The sequence below is a fragment of the Ixodes scapularis genome, unplaced genomic scaffold, assembly GCF_016920785.2.
Source record: "Ixodes scapularis isolate PalLabHiFi unplaced genomic scaffold, ASM1692078v2 PGA_scaffold11__112_contigs__length_91849675, whole genome shotgun sequence".
Lineage (NCBI taxonomy): Eukaryota > Metazoa > Arthropoda > Arachnida > Ixodida > Ixodidae > Ixodes > Ixodes scapularis.
Genome location: NW_024609837.1, coordinates 58,956,279 through 58,978,647, shown reverse-complemented (window position 1 = coordinate 58,978,647; position 22,369 = coordinate 58,956,279). Strand labels below are relative to the sequence as shown.

The window sequence follows — 22,369 nt, the reverse complement described above, 5'->3', positions numbered from 1 at the left end:
TCGTTTCGATTTTCGGCGTGCTTGCCACTCGTCTCCTGTATAGACCTTTTCCACAAGGGCGCCGCCATCTTGAATTGTCGTCACTTCCAGTATGGGCGACGAAAAAAAAGTAAAACGTTTCAACCTGTAACTAGTAAAAAAATAGAGGCGAGCCAAAACGAGAATGTGTGACGGTTAGGCTTATATCCTAAATGTCTTCTATTGGCGTGGCAACGGCAAAGTTACGTTTTCGTCCATACTGGAAGTGACGTCAATTCAAGATGGCGGCGCCCTTGTGGAAAAGGTCTATAGGTGGTAATGCCCGAGGCCGACGACGGGCGTCCTTGGACGCGCTTGATTGGACACGAGGCCCTGCCGAACGATGACGTAATGTTCGTGTCCAATCTCCGTGTCCAAGTGCCAGTGTACGGGACACGGACGTAATGTCCGTGTCCCGTACACTGCGTGTCTTGGACACGCAGTGTACGGACCGTGTCTTGGACACGGACGTAATGTCCGTGTCCAAGTGCCAGTGTACGGGGTTAATTGCTACTCTAGTTATAGTGTTGGATGAGCACGGGGCACAAACTGGGCACAAGTGTCCCGCCAATGTTCGAATGGCATTCTCGTCCTCGTCGGTCTTATTTTATTCACCTTGATTTCGTAAAACGTCAATTTATCTGCTGTTGATGGTTTTTTGTGTGTTTTAGAGCGCAGCTCTTAGGGGCCCGTTCCCGGCTTGAGCGGCGTCGCCGTCGGCGTCGGCGTTGCCGTCGCCGTCGGCGTCGGCGTCGGCGTAACCAAGGTCATCCCAAGGTCAAGTGACCCCCAAGGTCACGTGACCCCTCCCAAGGTCATATCAAGGTCACGTGACCCCACGTGACCCCCTGAAGGTCACGTGACCCCTCGAGGTCACGTGACCCCTTCCAAGGTCATCTCAAGGTCACGTGACCCCAAGATGACCCCACGTGACCCTTTGAAGGTCACGTGACCCCCAAGTCACGTGACCCCTCTGAGGTCACGTGACCCCCGAGGTCACGTGGTCGCCTCCCCAAGGTCACGTGATTCCCGAGGTCACGTGACCCCCAAGGTCACGTGACCCCTTCCAAGGTCATCTCAAGGTCACGTGACCCCACGTGACCCCCAGGTCACGTGACCCCTCTGAGGTCACGTGACCCCTCTGAGGTCACGTGACCCCCCGAGGTCACGTGACCCCTCCAGGTCACGTGACCCCCAAGGTCACGTGGGGGTCACCTTTGGGGTCACGTGGCCTTGAGGTCACCCCCAGGTCACGCCTCCCCGAGGTCACGTGACCCCCTCCCCGAAGTCACGTGACACCCCCCCGGAGCATATTAAAGAATGAGGGGAGGAGGAGGAGAAGGGGGAGGGGTCTACCCTCCCCTCAGTACCCTTCACTCCTCCTCCTCAAGAGCTGCGCTCCAATTCGGCGTTACAGGGATTTGTAAACGGCTTTCACTTTTTTTTTGTTTTTTTGGTCAGTTTAAGTAGGTTATTTATTCCTTGTGTCACGTATCTCACGATTTACTTGTTTTAATTATACGTTTAATTAAATATACTCGTCTGAAGTGTGTCACTTTCTACTAGGAAAGAAGTAACTAAACAACTAGTGCTAATATAATTAGTAAACGATTTCTCATGTACAGAGTAATCAATGGCCAGTAATCATATTAGTTATAATTGCGTGCATTTATCAGAAGTCTTCCTGCAGCTGTAGGAAATAATTAATGAAATAAATAGTGCTCAAATTATTTAAAATTGATTATATAAGCGAAACTAATGCTAATAACCTAGTAAAAAAAAGAATAATTTATGAATGCGTCCAATAAACATCAAACATCATACATCACAATATAAGAACTTTTATACGACTTTACAGTATAAGCAAGTCATGACATCTTTATCAGCCAAATCATATAACACAATTATTTTTGTTTTCCTTTCGGTAGAGAGCTGAACTAATTGGCTGCCAGTAATTCGATTAGTCCTAATAGCCCTCGTACAAGCCTGGACCAGACGCGATCGTCTGTTCCTTCACAAAAAAATGGGGATTCGATCTTGTCGACTCGCGTTTGGACAGTCCCGATGCCAACACGGCAATACGGGGCGCGGACATGTCATTCAAGTTTGGAGTGGTACAACCGGGATTTGAAATGGGGACCGAAGGGGGGCGCGGGAAAGGAAAGCCAGGCGCACTGAAACGAATGAGGGAGAAAGAGGGAATTGGGGAGGAGAGGAAACTTGACGTCGACCACGCTCAGATGTCCAGAGCTATGCTTCGCACTCCAATCGGATTTCGTTCGGAGGTTCTGAAGGTTCAGGCTTAATTGCTCGCGAAGTTACGCAAATTAGAGTGGACTTTAGGGAATCGGGAAGCGAGCCCGAGTGCCCCCTCTGACGACATCCGGCTCTTGTCGAACAGGAGAGGGAGAAGGAAAGTGAGCGGGTAGGGTAGAGAGATGGAGAGAGGTGAGCTAACATGATCGTGTTTGGAAGAGCCGAGAAGTAGGGAAGATAGAGAGCGAGAGAGAAGTATGCAGGCTTTTATAGGGTGACCGCAGTGGATCTGGTGCTGTAAAACGAGCCGGAAAATTCGGCACCTCTACGCAGAAAGCTCAAACTTTCAACGAATGTGCATGAAGGTGGCGGATTCTACCTTCAGAATTTTTAAGAAATAGCTCTCTTTCTGCGCACAAATGGGGATCAAAAAAACTTACCGGGTCTCAGCAGAGGAGGGGCACTCGGTCGTCAGCGTCGAGCAGACGGCATTCCTTCGCTCGCGGCGCCTGTCGTGAGATGGCGCCACGCGTTACAAACATCCCTAAAACGGTCGTCTGTGAACACGTCCGCCGTTGACCTTGACAAGCTTGTTGGTCACGTTTCTTTACAAAAAAGAACCTTTGTCTTCAATTTTCATCAGCTAAAGTCCACTACCTCAATGCACATTCGGGGATATGTTGAGTCTTCTATAAGCAAGTGCCCACTTTTCCGACTCGCGTTAAGAGTAATGTTCAATGTGGTCACTCTACATTTAAAATTACAGTTACGAAGAACGATAAAAAAAAAGTTAACAAAACAGCGCAAGAAAAAACACGACGAAAAGCGAAATGAGAATAATGATGAACGCTGAATTAATATCTTAAAGTTTATGGAGAAACAAAGCCCAGCAACACCAGTTCTAGCTCCAAAAAAAAAAGTAACAAACAAAAAAGGCCCCGGACCACATACATTCTTAATATACAAGTACTAAGAAACTCCATCTTTCTTGTGCATGCAGCTAGAGCATCTTAGCACTTGCTGAATCGGGATTCTTGTAACCCAAAATCTATTTGGTTTCTTACTGTTTTTTGTGTGTGTCTTTTTTTTTTTTTTGCGTGTGGTAATTCCTGTTCTTAGGCTTTTTTTATATAAATTTTCAGATGCTAGTTAAGCTTTCGTCTCTACAACTTTCGCTTGTCTTCGTGTTTTCGTAAGCTGCTTCGTCAACATTGTCATAAAGCAGCCCGTCCACATCGCCACTTCAATTCGGTAAACAAAAGATTCACAAATAAGGTGGCAGTTAATATGCGGTCAGCAAGTTACTCTGCAGTTAGCAGACTTGTACGGTACTCCATACAAGGAATTAAAATTATTGTAATTTAATTTTCTTAGAGATAGTTTGTAATGATTTTAATACATTTATAGGACAGTAATCATAAGCGTAATTCCATTACTTTTAAAAGCGCTAAAATTACTTGTAACCGTACCTATGTTTCCCTTACTTTTCTGATGGCGCCCTTTGTGCAATGATGCTATAAGGAATCCTCGAACCAAGTTTCCGACAGAAGAGTGGTTTACCGACATTTTTGAATTAAGAAGGTAAGTATAGCTTAGCTGCATTTACATGGATGTGATTGTATCGCATCGCATCGAGAATTTGACTATTTTGATTGGTAGTGCCTAGATGTGTAGAAGAGGAAGAAGCAAAAGCGACGGGGTACGAGTGATTGGTCCCTGCTCGACTCGATGCGGTACGATCGCATTCGTAAAAACCCGGTCATAGTTCGGTGATTCAAATCGAATAATAGAAAGTTTTAGGGAACCGTCTTTGCACATCCGATACGGCAAAATGGGCTCTCCGGTAGTAACTGCGCATGCGCGAGTCTTCTTTGGTAGCGCATGCGCAGTGCGTATCGGAGGGCTCATTGCACCGTATGGGATGTGCAAAACGGTTCCCTTAAACTCCCTATTGGAAAGTTTTAGGGAACCGTCTTTGCACGTCCGATACGGTAGGATGGGCTCTACGGCACGAAGTGCGCATGCGCAAGTCTTTTGCGGTCGCGCACGCGCAGGGCGTACAGAAAAGGCCCAAGTACCATATGGGACAACAGCCGTTGTCCTGTGTTGTCTTTACCCGTTCTTCATCCCTGTTTATCTGAGGCTGTTTTTTCATCATGTTTATATGGGAAGTGCAAAACGGTTCCCTAAAACTCCCTACTAGGGAGTTTTAGGGAACCGTTTTTAGCCCCTTTTATACAGTACGATGGGCCCTACGGCACGAAGTGCGCATGTGCAAGTCTTCTGCGGTCGCGCACGCGCAGTGCGTACCGAAAGACCCAAGTACCGTATGGGATGTGCAAAAACGGTTCACTAAAACTCCCTATTAAAAAGCTTTAGGGAACCGTTTTTGCACATCCGATATGGTATGATACGCTCTCCGGCACGAAGTGCGCATGTGCAAGTCTTCTGCGGTCGCGCAAGCGCAGTGCGTACTGAAAGGCCCAAGTACCGTATGGGATGTGCAAAAACGGTTCACTAAAACTCCCTATTTGAAAGTTTTAGGGAATTGTTTTTGCACATCCCATACGGTATGTTAGGCTCTCCGGTACGAACTGCGCATGCGCGAGCCTTCTGTGGTAACGCATGCGCAGTGCGTACCGAAGGGCCCATAGCACCGTACGGTATGTGCAAAACGGTTTCCTAAAACTCCCTATTAGAAAGTTTTAAGGAACTGTCTTTCCACATCCGATACGGTATGATGCACTCTCCAGCACGAAGTGCGCATGTGCAATTTTTCTGCGGTGGCGCACTCGCAGTGCGCACTGAAAGATCCAAGTACCGTATGGGATGTGCAAAACGGTTCACTAAAACTCCCTAATAGAAAGCTTTAGGGAACCGTTTTTGGACATTCGATACGGTATGATGGGCTCTCCGGCACGAAGTACGCATATGCAAGTCTTCTGCAGTCGCGCACATGCAGTGCGTACCGAAAGACCCAAGTACCGTATGGGATGTCCAAAAAAGGTTCACTAAAACTCCCTATTAGAAAGCTTTAGGGAACCGTTTTCGCACATCCCATACGGTATGATACGCTCTCCGCCAAGAAGTGCGCATATGCAAGTGTTCTGCGGTCGCGCACGCGCAGTGCGTACCGAAAGACCCAAGTACCGTATGGGATGTGCAAAACGGTTCACTAAAACTCCCTATTAGAAAGCTTTAGGGAACCGTTTTTGCACATCCGATACGGTATGATGGGCTCTCCGGCACGAAGTGCGCATATGCAAGTCTTCTGCGGTCGCGCACGCGCAGTGCATACCGAAAGACCCAAGTACCGTATGGGATGTGCAAAATGGTTCACTAAAACTCCCTATTAGAAAGCTTTAGGGATCCGTTTTTGCACATTCGATACGGTATGATGGGCTCTCCGGCACGAACTGCACATGTGCAATTTTTCTGTGGTCGCGCACGCGCAGTGCGCACTGAAAGGCCCAAGTACCGTATGGGATGTGCAAAAGCAGTTTCACTAAAACACCCTATTAGAAAGTTTTAGGGAACCGTTTTTCCACATTCGATACGGTATGATGGGTTCTCCGGCACGAGTGCGCATGTGCAAGTCTTCTGCGGTCGCGCATGCGCAGTGCGTACCGAAAGGCCCAAGTACCGTATGGGATGTGCAAAAACGATTCACTAAAACTCCCTATTAGAAAGTTTTAGGGAACCGTTTTTTCACATTCGATACGGTATGATGGGCTCTCCGGCACGAAGTGCGCATGTGCAATTTTTCTGTGGTCGCGCACGCGCAGTGCGCACTGAAAGGCCCAAGTACCGTATGGGATGTGCGAAAACGGTTCACTAAAACTCCCTATTAGAAAGCTTTAGGGAATCGTTTTTGCACATCCAATACGGTATGATGCGCTCTCCGGCACAAAGTGCGCATGTGCAAGTCTTCTGCGGTCGCGCACGCGCAGTGCGCACTGAAAGGCCCAAGTACCATATGGGATGTGCAAAACGGTTCACTAAAACTCCCTATTAGAAAGCTTTAGGGAACCGTTTTTGCACATCCGATACGGTATGATGGGCTCTCCGGCACGAAGTGCGTATGTGAAAGTCTTCTGCGGTCGCGCACGCGCAGTGCGCACTGAAAGGCCCAAGTACCATATGGGATGTGCAAAACGGTTCACTAAAACTCCCTATTAGAAAGCTTTAGGGAACCGTTTTTGCACATCCGATACGGTATGATGGGCTCTCCGGCGCGAAGTGCGTATGTGAAAGTCTTCTGCGGTCGCGCACGCGCAGTGCGCACTGAAAGGCCCAAGTACCATATGGGATGTGCAAAACGGTTCACTAAAACTCCCTATTAGAAAGCTTTAGGGAACCGTTTTTGCACATCCGATACGGTATGATGGGCTCTCCGGCACGAAGTGCGTATGTGAAAGTCTTCTGCGGTCGCGCACGTGCAGTGCGCACTGAAAGGCCCAAGTACCGTATGGGATGTGCGAAAACGGTTGACTAAAACTCCCTATTAGAAAGCTTTAGGGAATCGTTTTCGCACATCCAATACGGTATGATGCGCTCTCCGGCACAAAGTGCGCATGTGCAAGTCTTCTGCGGTCGCGCACGCGCAGTGCGCACTGAAAGGCCCAAGTACCATATGGGATGTGCAAAACGGTTCACTAAAACTCCCTATTAGAAAGCTTTAGGGAACCGTTTTTGCACATCCGATACGGTATGATGGGCTCTCCGGCACGAAGTGCGTATGTGAAAGTCTTCTGTGGTCGCGCACGCGCAGTGCGCACTGAAAGGCCCAAGTACCGTATGGGATGTGCGAAAACGGTTCACTAAAACTCCCTATAAGAAAGCTTTAGGGAATCGTTTTTGCACATCCAATACGGTATGATGCGCTCTCCGGCACAAAGTGCGCATGTGCAAGTCTTCTGCGGTCGCGCACGCGCAGTGCGCACTGAAAGGCCCAAGTACCATATGGGATGTGCAAAACGGTTCACTAAAACTCCCTATTAGAAAGCTTTAGGGAACCGTTTTTGCACATCCGATACGGTATGATGGGCTCTCCGGCACGAAGTGCGTATGTGAAAGTCTTCTGCGGTCGCGCACGTGCAGTGCGCACTGAAAGGCCCAAGTACCGTATGGGATGTGCGAAAACGGTTGACTAAAACTCCCTATTAGAAAGCTTTAGGGAATCGTTTTTGCACATCCAATACGGTATGATGCGCTCTCCGGCACAAAGTGCGCATGTGCAAGTCTTCTGCGGTCGCGCACGCGCAGTGCGCACTGAAAGGCCCAAGTACCATATGGGATGTGCAAAACGGTTCACTAAAACTCCCTATTAGAAAGCTTTAGGGAACCGTTTTTGCACATCCGATACGGTATGATGGGCTCTCCGGCACGAAGTGCGTATGTGAAAGTCTTCTGTGGTCGCGCACGCGCAGTGCGCACTGAAAGGCCCAAGTACCGTATGGGATGTGCGAAAACGGTTCACTAAAACTCCCTATAAGAAAGCTTTAGGGAATCGTTTTTGCACATCCAATACGGTATGATGCGCTCTCCGGCACAAAGTGCGCATGTGCAAGTCTTCTGCGGTCGCGCACGCGCAGTGCGCACTGAAAGGCCCAAGTACCATATGGGATGTGCAAAACGGTTCACTAAAACTCCCTATTAGAAAGCTTTAGGGAACCGTTTTTGCACATCCGATACGGTATGATGGGCTCTCCGGCACGAAGTGCGTATGTGAAAGTCTTCTGCGGTCGCGCACGCGCAGTGCGCACTGAAAGGCCCAAGTACCATATGGGATGTGCAAAACGGTTCACTAAAACTCCCTATTAGAAAGCTTTAGGGAACCGTTTTTGCACATCCGATACGGTATGATGGGCTCTCCGGCACGAAGTGCGTATGTGAAAGTCTTCTGCGGTCGCGCACGCGCAGTGCGCACTGAAAGGCCCAAGTACCATATGGGATGTGCAAAACGGTTCACTAAAACTCCCTATTAGAAAGCTTTAGGGAACCGTTTTTGCACATCCGATACGGTATGATGGGCTCTCCGGCACGAAGTGCGTATGTGAAAGTCTTCTGCGGTCGCGCACGCGCAGTGCGCACTGAAAGGCCCAAGTACCATATGGGATGTGCAAAACGGTTCACTAAAACTCCCTATTAGAAAGCTTTGGGGAACCGTTTTTGCACATCCGATACGGTATGATGGGCTCTCCGGCACGAAGTGCGTATGTGAAAGTCTTCTGCGGTCGCGCACGTGCAGTGCGCACTGACAGGCCCAAGTACCGTATGGTATGTGGAAAGCGGTTCAATAAAGCTCCCTATTAGAAAGCTTTAGGGAACCATTTTTGGACATCCGATACGGTATGATACGCTCTCCGGCACGAAGTGCGCATATGCAAGTCCTCTGCGGTCGCGCACGTGCAGTGCGTACCGAAGACCCAAGTACCGTATGGGATGTGCAAAAACGGTTCACTAAACCTCCCTATTAGAAAGTTTTAGGGAACTGTTTTTGCACATCCGATACGGTATGATGGGCTCTCCGGTGCAAACTGCGCATGCGCGAGTCTTCTGTGGTAGCGCATGCGCAGTGCGTATCGGAGGGCCCATAGCACCATATGGGATGTGCAAAACGGTTCCCTAAAACTCCCTATTAGAGAGTTTTAGAAAACCGTTTTTAGCACCTCCTTATAGTACGATGGTCCCTCCGGCACGAAGTGCGCATGTGCAAATCTTCTACGGTTGCGTATGCGCAGTGCGTGCTGGAGGGCCCTTCGTACTGTATGGGATGCGCAAAAAACGGTTCCCTAAAACTCCCTAATGTACAGTACAAAAATAAACGTTTTCAAACCGGCAGAAAAACCTGTAGTTTTGACAATCTGAAGTAATCGGAAAGATAACGATTACCTTATCAAGCAACGTCTAATTACTTTTCTGTCGGGTGATCTAGTAATCTAAAGGAATACCTCTTTTGCCAAGAATAACTGTAATATCTTACCTTTTTGAAGTACGTATAAAAGGATGACAGTTACTTACTGTACGAAAACTTACTATGCATTTAGTAGAAATACGCTTAGTACAGTCCGTATAATAAAGAAAAATGTTGGTGGGAGAATAAAGGGAAGGAAGAAACATCCAGCACAAATATTTAGAAAAAAAAAATTAAGTGAAGGGTAAATAGTGGAATAGGGTAAACCTCATACAACGTTAGGCATAAGAACTCAAAAACTCAAAATACTAGTAAGTAAATTGATGTGCCTGGCATATAAAGAGGATGGATGGATGAAGTGCACTGTGTAAGAAAAACAAGAGGTAGAATTTGTAAATAAAATTCAGGAAATTTTCGAGCAAAAAGTACGAAGAAACACGCATTAAAGGTGCGCGTTAGAGTCACATTAGGAAACGTAATGGAAGGAATGCATGTTGACGAGAAGGCAGCACTGAAAGGGTGGCACCATAAACGTGGCGTAGAACTCTGCGTTCAGGTCAGCATCGTCATCATCATTCATTTTTGCCGGAAAAACCGAACGAATGAACGAACAATGTGGGTATACGTCCAACCAACCGCATCGATGCCGCAATCTCAGCTGCCCAGGTCTAATTTGCTACAAGAAGAATCATCGGAGGTAGGGCAAAAGATGTAGAAAATGAAGATCAGCAAAGCTAATCAGACAGCCATTAAACAAATTTATCACGACCGCTCGCTCGCTCATTCGTAAGGGCAGCACTATGGTTATGGTTGTCCCTCGATTTCCTACCGATGACGCTTCTGACTTTTTGGTCGGAACTTCCGCGACCAGCCACCAGGATCGCGACATCCGACAGCGTGACACTCCTGGCGTTTGTGACGTCATCTGTTACCACTTCGGGACCCGTTTCGATGCATGGGCAGAATAAGACGCTAAACACACCGATCGGAGACGATTTCCTTGCACCGCAGCAGGGGCAAAGGAATGGTTGCCAGAGTGCTCGCTAAAAGTCAAGTCAAGACAAGTCAAAATGTGTTTTTGTTTTCAAGCAAGTCGTTAATTCATAAAGCATTTACGAGGGCAGGGGTTTTAACGTTTGCTAAGATGAGGGACATATGCGGAGAGCAAGTCGTCTGCTGCTTGTCTTGCTCAGGAGTTGCGGTGACGTCAGGACGTCGTCGAGCTCTGATTGGCTCCGATTGGAAGGATAGCGGGTAGACCTCACGGCTAGATGCTTTGAGGTTTAGCCTCTATCCTTTCACTCAAAGCCAGTATGAGCTCGGTGATCTAACATCATCGCAACACCTGGGCAAGAAGCAGACGACTTGCATCTCCGCATTCCGCTCGGAGGTGAAGAAACAAAAAGAAAACCCCCGCTAAATTGAGCGAGAAATGTTAAGGTGTTTGGGTCACGCGATGTAAATTGCTCCGTTAAATATAGCGAGGAGACTAAATTGGTTTATAAGTCACGTGACGTCAATTTTACCGCTATATCTAGCGGGAAATGCACGGAAGGGTTCAAAATGTTTGCATCTAGTGTTTCATTTAAAAAAAAAAAGCATTTCATTGATTAAAACGCATCTGCTCACGACGTCACGCCACGTGGTGGCACTGCCGTCGGTACTGCGCATACGTAGATGAGATCCCCTCAGGGAAATCTGATTTCTGCGTACGTGGCTTGTTTATAGAGAGTGTGTTGGTCGATGCAAGTTCATAAAACATCTTTTATTTTAGATTTTTACTGCCGTACGTTTGGCTTTATTATAGAAAAGAAAAAAGTCGCAGCTCTATTCATTCTATTTATCAAACCGCAATACACTTATAACCGCATTTTATGAAAACGCATTGTCATCCTCACCTTTACGACGACATAAAAAATGCACAAAGCAGCGTTTTTTTTGTTTTTTTGTTTTGTTTCTTTTCTTTAGATTAGGGTCAGTTGAGAAACTCCCGGGAGGCGGCGGCTCCATTTTGTAGCGATTCCGATAGGCGGCGCTAACACCGCGTTGCGATTGAAACACGCCCCCCGCAGTCACGGCGTCACCCGAGCGCGAGCTTGAAAGCATGCTCCAAAGGCTCCGATAGTACGGTACGCGAAAACAGTAACGGTTTGCTAAAAGTCCATGTTGCTTCATATCAGCGACTATACTTCACTAGCCGGAAGCGCAAGCAGAAAATTCTGGTATTTGACCGATGCTTTTAGGCGTGCCCCAGAGAAAAGAGCTAGAACCAAGGATATGTGCACTTCGTGGCGAGGAAACATTGTATAATGTACTAGCATTTAATTTTTTGCTTTGGTGCGCACGTTTCCTTTGAATACACTTCGTTCAGTTTTAATTATTTGCTTTGCAAGTCCTACGATGGCTTATGGTGAATTCCGCTCGCAGATCTCGAGCGCTCCAAAACCTCTCCATTTTGAGCGCGCATATTCCGCTCGCAGATCTAGCTCGACTTGGTCATCTTCCCTTCGTAGATCTCTGGCAGCTCCCGCTCCGTAGAGCGCCTCCAACTCCGCCGAACTTGGTCCGCGGGATTTCAGAGATCTACACGGAAGTTGACAGAGCGCGCTACGTCATTTCCCCTCCCTCGGCGGTGGCGCATGCGCAACGAGGTCGGTGGGCAGAGCGGCGACCGGCCGTTGGTTGAGCTGGATCTGTTCGGATGCGTCGGTTGTTTACGCGGGATTGTAACGCCTCGAACGCTTTTACCTCGAGTAGATCAGGGATATGAAGCCGGGACCGGAGCGTGGTAAACCGTAAGCGCTGACATCTGTGATCGTCAGAGGAGGGACGGGAAAAAGAACGGCAGAAAATCGGAAGGAGGCAGACGCAGGGTTAAGCCTGTTCATTTTGCCACCACTGATTGTTTACTTTTTTTTACACTGCATGCCGCCGGCGTTTTCTCGTGCAATAAAGCAAGAACAGATTAAGCAGCGACCGGGCCAGTGATGGTTTGTTACCTCTGTGTTTATTAAAATCGTACCAGCAGTCTGAACTCCACCGATGGCAATCGCTGTGCGTGCCCTGCCGCTTTGAGGCGGCCAAAAGGTATGTGACGGTGCCGAATGCGGACGTCTTTCTCGCTATTTGTGACATGGGCTCTGCGGTACGTATAATTTCGCCCGGCCTGTGTCGCGTGTTGTTTCTGCAGTTAAGCAGTGACAGTTGTCACTGGTCGTAGGGAAGATCAGTCGGCTGAGCCGCTGGTGGGCTCGTCAAGTTCGAGCAGCGGCCATTTTGAACGGCCGAGGGGGAGCGGGGGAGGAGGGGGGTGGGGGGGAAGTCGCTCCAAAAAGGCAAGTACATCTTCACCTTGTCGACTCGGAGCGGGTCCCAAGGAGCGAAATTCAGTCTCCCTCGCAGATTTTGTAAAGCGCCCCGGATCTACGAGTGGAATTCACCATTAGGTGGCCGCGTGTTAACCCCTTTCAGAGCAAAAGGCTAGCAGACGACGCGCAAGGAACTGATCCTATTGGAACCGCAGCGCCACCGCTTCGCCGGCTACTGTGGGGCCCGCGTCTTTTCCCAATTGACCCTAATCAAAAAACGTTGGCGCAATCTGACATGCAGATGCGACAGAGCGTAGTCGAGCGGGGTGACTCATCGCGTGTCAACATGCCCCACGGATGGATGGACGGATTGACGGATGGTAATGGCCGCATTCTTTATAACAGGCAGTAGCTTGCGCCACCTAGCTTAAAAACCAAAGGTATGGTTCACCACGCGCCGGTGGTCGGCAGGCGGCCAACTCTGCTATACCTCGTACCCTTGTGCTGTACCGCGCTTCAGACGGTCACGAAATTTGAGTTAGCTTCTGTTAAAATGCGACTCTGCATTAAATTGAACGAAAACCGCAAAGTAAGCCCCATGAAGGGGACATATCAGTCACCTTGCGGGCCTGAGAGGCAAAGTGCGGCAGGATTTAGGAAGTGATGAAAATGAAATATGTGCGCTTCACAAAGATGCCATTTTCAGCACGTTCAGTTCATTTCATTCATTCCACACTTAAAGAGCCGGTCAGTGCATTACATAAAGGAAGAGGGGAGCGGGATGTGTTCAAAAATACAATTGTTGTTACACAACAGAAACACACGCGAAGATACTAGCTGGTTCCATTCAGCGATAGCATGAGGACGGAATTATTCTTAAACGTATTAGCTTGACCGTAGATTCGTTTAATTGGACATGAATTATTCATGCGGAATGATATCTTATTGGGGAGGGTCGAGGAGGAAGGGGAGAGAGGGGGGCACTTTCTAGTTCTGGAAAATGGCAGTAAATTTTCTATCGAAGGCAAAGGCGAAATAGTATCCTTAGGGTTGGAAGGGGTGGAAGTTCAAGCTGACTCTAAAGCGACAGTAACTACAGTCTACTCTATATACAATATATAAATTTTGAAGCGCAACTTTTCCAGATGGCGCTTCACTTTAGCCTCTCCAAAAAATACAGTCTTCACTCACAGTCCCTAGATGGGGCTTCCAACGACATATGGTGGTTTTGTGAAAAGGGGTGAGAGGTGAGGGAGGTGAGGGTTCGTTTCTCCCAGGGAGTTCGGCAACTGAGTTTATCTAGTAGATACAGTGACAGGCTTCAACAGCGACCTCACATTCAATCTCTTCTCAACCTCGTTCGAGACTACACTAAATATAATGTGAAAACTGGAAAAAAAGGGCAAATAAAGAAAGAGGGCGCGAGGATCAGATTAGGAAGACATAAAAGACTCTGAGCTGCCCCCTGGGAGCCTATACACACAGGAAGCAAATCAGAAACCTCCGACAATGTTTTGATCTAGAGGAAACATGGCGTAATACTTTACCTATTGAAAACAAAAAGAATAACAAATATATATGGCCTGTTCAATAAACATGTCAGAACTTGCGTAGATTATATATGGCCCCTGGAAGGCTGTAGCAAGGTGTACTGTTGGGCAAGTCTCGGCGCATGATGAGAAGAAATAAGACAGCACAAAACAAAACAGGAAGACGAGTGAAATAAATTAAACAGGGCGGTGTTTGTGTGTGTATTGACTTATCCCTGTGTCTTTTTTTTTTTTCATTTATTACCATATAACGCGAGTACAAGTTCTTACGTGGTCTTATATGATCTCGTATGTTTATTGGACATATTAATACTTCCTCTTTTTTCACTAGGGATATACAAAGTGTTTCTTTTTAAGCTTAACTTATTTGGTGCGATAACGCGCCTGCCCGGTTTTTCTGTCTTTTATCATCCGGGTTTTCCCACCCCCAGCCTTGTGCACGTTGCACCAGTGGTACCTTTAGACCACTACTGCGCTTCCCACGCGCGATAGCCTCTAAAAGTTACTGATTTAGTGGTTTTTGATGACGCTCAGCAAGTTTCTAATTAAAACCATATGTATATGTTCATTAATCAAAATGTTAATAAACAATGTTTAGTTAATTATTCGACTTATCGTGACGATTAGCCCCGTATATTATATGCCCCTGGCAGTATAACTGACCTGCACAAATTGCATTACTGTATCTTTCGCGGCTCTTCTGAAACAAAACTGTTATGCTTGAGTAAAAAAAACACCCTGTATATACCTCATTCCAACCTTCATTAAATAGGGTTTAAAAAATAAATAAGGTTATATAGAGCAAGTGTTAGCGAACATTTCATTAAGGGGTCAACAACGACGTTGAGATGCTCTCAGGGAGTGTGCGCACACAGGAAGCTAATCAGAAGTTCCCGGCGATATTATTTTGCTCTCGTGGACGGAAAAGGCGTTTTCTGCCATTTCAGATAAAAAATAAGGATTCCAGATAACTCGCAATCTTGACCTTAAGTACCAAAATGGCTGTATAATCGTTACACTGGAAAGAAGCTTATTCGGTAGCTTTAGGTGTACAAACATGGCGGTCTACAGGCCCGCCATGTTGGTACACGCCACACTCACCTTCCCCACTACCCACTAAAAACAATCTCCATTTATGATTCGTTTAATAAACAAATCAAAACTAGTATAACTCTTATATGACTTCGTACATGACCTCACATGGTTTCACATGTTCATTGAACATATTCATAATTGATACATGATGATTTGATATGAAACTACCCATATATTTTTTTTCACTAGGAATATCTACGCAGTTCTAATCTTCATTAAATAGGATGTGAAAACAGAGAAGGAGGTTATATAAATGGAGAGCGAGGCGAAGATTGCATTAGGGGATCAACAACGACGTTGAGCTTTCCCCCGGGGGTCGAACGCACACAGGAAGCGGCCGCCGGGGGCTCGGGCTCTGGTTTGGACTCGAGTGCAGATCCCCCGGCCTGGAAAGCCAACGCGGGGTCCGAGGTCGTTAATTATTCAGAGCCGCCCAACAGTCATTCGATTATCCTCTTTCGTCGTAATGGGCTTAGCGCGGGGAATCGACTCTCCCAATTAAGCCGGCTCCAAATTCATCCCTGCCCTGCGCGGAGCCAGTCGCGGCCGGTTTCTGCCGGAACGCCGCCGCTGTGTACTGGCACACTTCCGTACGGAGTCACAGTTGCGGCGTGCACAACAACTCCTTCAAAAAAAAGGGGGGGGGAAAATAAGGGCAGAGCAGCGGGGGAGTAATACGAGGCTTTACTCCCCCACTTCGATAGGAGTAGAACGTCGTGACGCACCTTGTGGGGCTTCAAAAAGCTCCTTAGAAAAAGGATAGAGTAGCGGGGGAGTAAAGCGAGGCGTTACTCTTCCGTTTCGATAGGAGTAGAACCTGGTGACTCTCCTTGTGGGGTGTAAACAATTATAGTCACTGGCTCTGCATCGCGATTCTTCCTTCGACGCTCTTATCCACTAACGTTGAAATTTTATTGGCTGCGCAGCGGTACTAAGATGCAAGAGCCTCGCCACGCCCAGTCTTTCTTAAACTGTCGATGATTATACCATGACCAATCGAAAAAATAAAGCCCAATGTTTTAGCTCGATATAAAAAAACTACGCGTCGCAGAAAACTGAAACGCTAAGTGAATGGGACGTCGGTCGTGATGATAAGAATCTGGAAGTTTGAAAACATGACCGTGTATAACTCAAAAGATACGAAATAAAAAAAAAATCTTTATGAGCCAACATTCACCTACACCGCCCAACAGTCATTCAAAGTTCGCAGCGTTCACCAATATTCATTGAACCGAGATATGGCGAGAAAGTATTTAAAGGAACAGGTCAGCAAAAAAGAAGATAATATCGTAGTTCTTGGTAATACGCTTCTTTTTTTTTTCTTTTACAAAAAAAAAATATATATATACAACAGCTGCCGGAATTTTAGTACTTTTTTATTATTTCATGAATATTAGGTTTAGGTGGCCGTCGGCACAGGCTTGAAAACAAACACCATGTTTCGCTCAAAATTTCGGGTACACTATTTAAACTACTCGAACACACGCTCTTTTTCACTGTTTCGCCCCAATTAAGAACAACAACCATGAAAAACGATAGGCCAAGCATCGCGCAGAAACGTACGTTTCGCGCCGTTAGCGCTACGCTACACTCTTTAATACAGACCAGCATACCGTCTACAGACGATTCCGCACTTGCCCACAGCCCGTGTTGGCACCGAGTCAATTGATCCGTTTGCGCATGCGCCGCATCGACAGCAGCGCCACCGCAGCTTCGTGACGTCAGAGCCGTTTCTTGGTGTATGCGGAGCGCAAGTTCGTCTGCTTCTTTTGCAGGGATCGTGGTGGCTTTTACAACATTGAGCTCTGATTGGTTCTGATTGAAGGATAGTGGGTAGACCTCAAAGCAGCTCGCTTTGAGGTCTGCCCACTACCCTTCAACCAGAGCCAATGAGAGCTCGGCGTATTTTTGACGTCACCAACACCACTGTAAAAGAGGCAGACGAACTTGCTATCCACATAGCTGAGGGCCGTATTCTCCTCAATTACATTTTCGGAATCACCGACCTTTTCCCCTTCCGGTATGCTCTGAAGTGTTGCGAAATTCAGAATAGTTATTGAGAAATCGGCTGGCAAAAATGACGCCAAAACCGACATTCAAATATTCCCGCGCTCTTTAGTGCCGTGACGTCAGTGGAATGAAGGTTTGCAGGTCGAGCGGGCAGTCTAAAAAATGCACTATGCCAAGCATTTGTCTCGCGCAGCTAGCTGCGCGGGTGCTGGAGCGAGCTTCCAAAGCATTCATTTGGCGCCTTGAAACCGCTTGGAATCAGTTGGCAACAAAGTCTACAGTCCAGAGAGTGAACCCCTGATTTCCACTGACGTCACTTTTTGATTGTTGCCAGTTTTCACTTCACTTTCAAAGTCATGGTGAGGATCAATATTGCTTATTTAATAGAGGCGCGAAAAAAAATTATTTCGACAAAATATTTGGTTCACTATTTCGAAGATGTTTCTTTGTGTGTTTAGCAACTTTTCAAGCATATCAAAGATTATTTAAAAAAAAAAACGCCGTAGTACTCGTTTAAATTTGCACGAGACAACGGGCCGCGAATGAACAACCAGTATCGTGAATATAGAATGTTACAATAACGACTTGTGACACTAACCGCGGTTCTTTTAAGCGGAGCCGAGTTTACGGTCTCGGGTATCCAACGTGACCCAGGAGAGCAATAGGAGGCTTTCATTCGCAGCTTCTCTTCCATTTGGACCCACATGCGGGTTCTCGAAGAGGAGGCCGCGTGCTCTGGAATGAGCAAAAACAAAAAAAACAAAAAAAGCACCGGAATTTCGGTCGGTCTGCGGGATAAAGGGGTGTTGGTGGGGAGCTTCCTAGAAGCCTGCGAAGACAGCTTGATGAACCCAAAGTTCACGGAAAGAGAGTCTCGAACACACTGCGCAGAGTCCCAATGGCCTCTCAATGTCTTCCTTTGCTTTTTCTTTTTTTTTTTTTTTAATGTGGAGCTTTTATCAGCGCGTACATATGTTAGAATGGCGCTTTCCTGTGGTTTCCGCCTGTAACGTCGCGAGTTGCAATCGTGGCTACTTACCGTCAGTTGCGACCTAAAAGCTCCATGGCGTGTCGGAAAAGTCCGACAAAAGCTTAGAGTTATGGCGTCCTTAAAGCAGTACCATCTCAAAGTTCCACAGTCCGACATTCCTCTTATTATCGTGGATGAAAGCGAAATTAATCCAAATGAGGAGGTTACAGTGAACGTTGGGTCAATCACGAATGTCGACCAAAGCATCGTTTTTGTCGCCAATTAGGCCAGCTAACTACTGCCCTGACATAGGTGGCTTTAATGAAAGTTTTTTCTCTCTCTCTTAGCCCTTGTGCTCGCGCTCAAATGTAGCCTCGATGGAACGTGACACAGTGTCACGTGGTCCCGTGACGCCAGGTGTCGTCATGAGGCAATGCAAGGGAACACAAATATAGACCCTTCTTTTTGCGGACGCCATTAGACGGTGCTCCAGTTTTTGACGTCCCAGCGAACTTCCGGTTCATAAAAAGAATTAACAATGACCACATTAACACAACTGCTTGAACGTCGATGAAATGTTTAACCACCAATTCTCCAGGTGCACACCAAGATAACAAAGGAGTGCAAGATGTGTTAAGATGTTTCGAGTATTCTTGTACACTCACTTAGAGCACTGCACGGGCCGGAATTTTTAGGCCCGGCCCGACCCGGCCTGGTAAAATCACGGCCCAGGTCCGGCCCGGGCCCGGCCCCAGTCCAGTCCGAGCCCGACAGAATATTTAATTTCTAGGATCGACCCGACCCGGCCAGGAACAGAAACTCTCCGGGCTCGGCCCAAGCCCGACAGATTATATACATGAGCCTGAAAAAGTTTGCAGGCTTTAACCTAAGAATTTTCTAAGCATAAAGCGAACATATTTGATTCAAATTTCTTTTAACCTTAAACCACCGAGTTTTTTTTTTTTTTTGACACGATAAAATAGACAATGTATCGAGAATATAGGCGAAATATGCACTTCATACATGATATTGAAAAAAGAGCAATATTTTATTTACTGTATATATTTCTTGAAGGGATATTGGACTTTTTTGTTGTTCAATTCGTTTCACAGAAAACTTTCTTCCTACATGTTCTTTTTTTTTGTGAAGAAACAATTATAATCACGTTAGTGCATCTTCAAAAGGCTGTATGTGCATCAAATTATCTATGGTAGTTACCTTACCTTTGGTGTCATAGTAAGGAACCCTCCACAAAGTGCAAAGCCAAGCTCGCTTTTTTTTTTTAGTTTGAAAAGCAGAGGAAAAAGACACTCATGTTGTACCATAGCCTCCTCTATACTGACAACGCCTGGCAGGTCGTCTCGTGACGCGGCCGCCGAAAGTGAAAAGGTAGAGCGGTAGACAAGAGTCATGTAACAGGCGCCCCGCTGCGGCGAGACGCCGAAACACACCTGTCCCGAGCGATGGAATGTCCGCTCGTGCTTCTCGCGTTCCCCGGGCTACCGCTTCTTTTCTCGTCGGCTTTCAAAGCCATGTTTCGGGTCCTCGCCGCTGCAAAAACCTTGCTCTGAATACCAGACTCCCCGAGAAATGCTCCGTGCTCCCAGATCCTCGCGCTCCAAATTTGCGACCGGGCACCCTATGGCTCCGTCATCGAACTGCCAGGCTTTGTGAGTATAGAGGAGGCTATGGTTGTACACAACGACTGGAGTGCCCTCCTTTTCTTTACCGCACTTTCCCACTATGCTGGTGGAATCATATACATTTCCTTTTATCCATATAAAAACTTTCAAGATGCCAAACGTCTTTCTTCTTTTCTTTTCTTTTTAACGCGTCGTAGTGGTTCTGCATTTCGCTTGTTTGTTTTCATTGAACCATCAATAATCAATGAGCACACTCTTTGTTATCAACAATCTAGAATTAGCGGCCCACGACTGCCAAGGCGCGGCCCAAGCAGGCCCGGGCCGGCAGAGTCAGAAAAACGTTTTGTTCAGGCCCGGGTCTAGCCCTGGCCCGAAAAAAATGCGTGCAACCCGGCCCAAGCCCGGCCCGCGGGCTGGGCCGTGCTTGGGTTGTCGGGCTGGCCCGGGCCCGTGCTGTGCACTACACCAACTTGGCTTCTCCGAGGCCTTAAATTGAACAGCTGAAGACCCCGTTAAGTCTCCAACTTTGCTATCCGTGCAGCATTTATGCTTTCTAGCACCGGTGACACAAGCAAGCTGGGCAGGCTTGCAAAGGCGGAGCTACTTGACCTCGCTTGGGACGCAAGCCGCGGTTCGTGTTTGTAAACAGTAAAAGGGTCTATAAAATTAAGCTAGGTACGGCACGACTTTTACGCCCCACGATAGAGCAGCACTGCTATACAGCCTTTGCTGGTTCTAGAAAATTCTTCTTTGGAGTCGACGTTGTCCGGCAAAGCACCTATAGGAAGACAAACTAGCTTAATCTGACTAACGGCGGTTTGTTATCGTTAATTTTTCTTTTCTCTCTTTGGGAGGTCAATGGTTACTCAATGTTTTGCTATCGCATGTTAGTTTAAGACACTGCAAACGATTACAAGAAGTTTACTAAAAAAATATTTATTTATATATATATATATGACCCGCATTTTCGCAACATTTAGAGAAATCAGTTGCTTTTCTACATTAATAACAAAACTACAATAATGGCTAAGCATCGTCTTATATATTTGTGAAAGGCAATTAAAGATGCTCATTTTCATAATGTTTGTGTCCTTTACTATAAAGTAGTTTGTTGGGTAAATGATTTGTGAATGTGATTCTAAAAAGAATTTATTTAACGTGTCTCGTAGCTTTTTCTTCTTTTTTTTTTTATACAACTCTGTTATTGTATTTTTTATTATTATTATTATTGTACATGTTGCAAACCTTTCATAAAATAAGTTTAGGAAATATTACCATCTTCCTGTTTCGGCGTGAAATTGACGGCTGTGGAAAATACCATATCGAAACATTGGTAATCTCCACCACGCCTCGAGCTTAAAAATTTTATATCTTTGAAGGAAAATTAGCAACAACGTTTACATGCAGCTAAATGCTCCTACCAAGAACGTGGCTTTCCCATATATTTTACATAATTATACAAAATATGACCCGTGCCATGATTGTGTGATATGCTGTGGAAACACATCAATATGCGTCATCTAGCAATTAGGATCACTGCGTAAGAAAAAAAAAAACATTTTGCACGCAGAAAATAGAAATCGCCGCATACGACATATTAAGGAGATAAAAGGAACCTGCTAGGGATATTGTGCTCTCTCGTACAAAATTCAGATTCTGAAAGAAAAACAAAATAGTACATAAAAAATAAAAAAGGAAGTCGGCATCAGCTCCCCCCCCCCCCCCCAACAACACAAACACACAGACACGCACACTCAAAGTATGCTTTTGCCGTCAGAGCTCATAAAGTGGTGACGTCACGGTGAGGCGTATGTTCCTTAGCGTAGCAGTCTCGCGTTTCGACTTTAGGTCAATATAATGCAACCTTGGAGGAGCCGCGCAAGAGCAGCGACGCCTTCTCGTGACGCAGTACTCACAAAACGATGACGTCACGGTCACATGCACCTTCGCGGTCTCACGCTCCCGACTTCTAAAGCGGCAAAAAGACAGCGACGCGTCATCCTGACGCGGTACTCACGAAGCAGTGACGTCACGGGAACGTGCCCCTTCTTTTCCCCCTCGCAGTCTCGTGTTCCGAATGGTGGAGGCGGAGGAAGAATACGTGGAGCAGCTCCAGCTGCTGGTCTCATGCTTCCTAAGGCCATTCAAGATGGCGGCAAGTTCTCAGAAACCTCCCTGCACACATGACGAGGTCAACTCTATATTCCTGAACAGGTGAGCCACACCCCACGACGTGCTGCAATCAGATATTGCAACCTTGTAGTGCGCGAGCCACGCGGAGAGAGGGTCCGTCTTCTTCTTTTGCAAGGGTTGTGGTGACGTCAGAACGATGCCGTGTTCTGATTGGCTCGAATTGAAGGATAGTGGGTCGAGCTCAGAGCAAGCCGCCTTGAGCTCTACCCACTATCCTTCAATCGGAGCCAATCAGAACACGGCATCGTTTCAACGTCACCGTAACCCATGCAAAAAAAGCAGACGAACATCGGGCATACAAACAATTGTTTGGCCAATTGCTGCGTAATTAATTGCGTCGGCATACGTGAAACGTTCTAGCATCGCGTGACGTTAATTTCCCCTCTAAATCTAAAGGGAAAACTGGATAA

The 22,369-nt window shown here is 46.8% G+C and overlaps 1 protein-coding gene across 1 annotated transcript in view; it reads left to right on the top strand.

Moving 5' to 3' along the window:
- The window catches only part of LOC8025570 (ras-specific guanine nucleotide-releasing factor 2), a 110,131-nt gene that overhangs the window by 5,419 nt on the left and 82,343 nt on the right, over positions 1–22,369 (top strand). Inside the window, exon 4 of the mRNA XM_042288938.1 lies at positions 21,831–21,980. Coding sequence (XP_042144872.1) covers positions 21,831–21,980 — 150 coding nt within the window. The remainder of the gene's footprint in view (positions 1–21,830; positions 21,981–22,369) is intronic.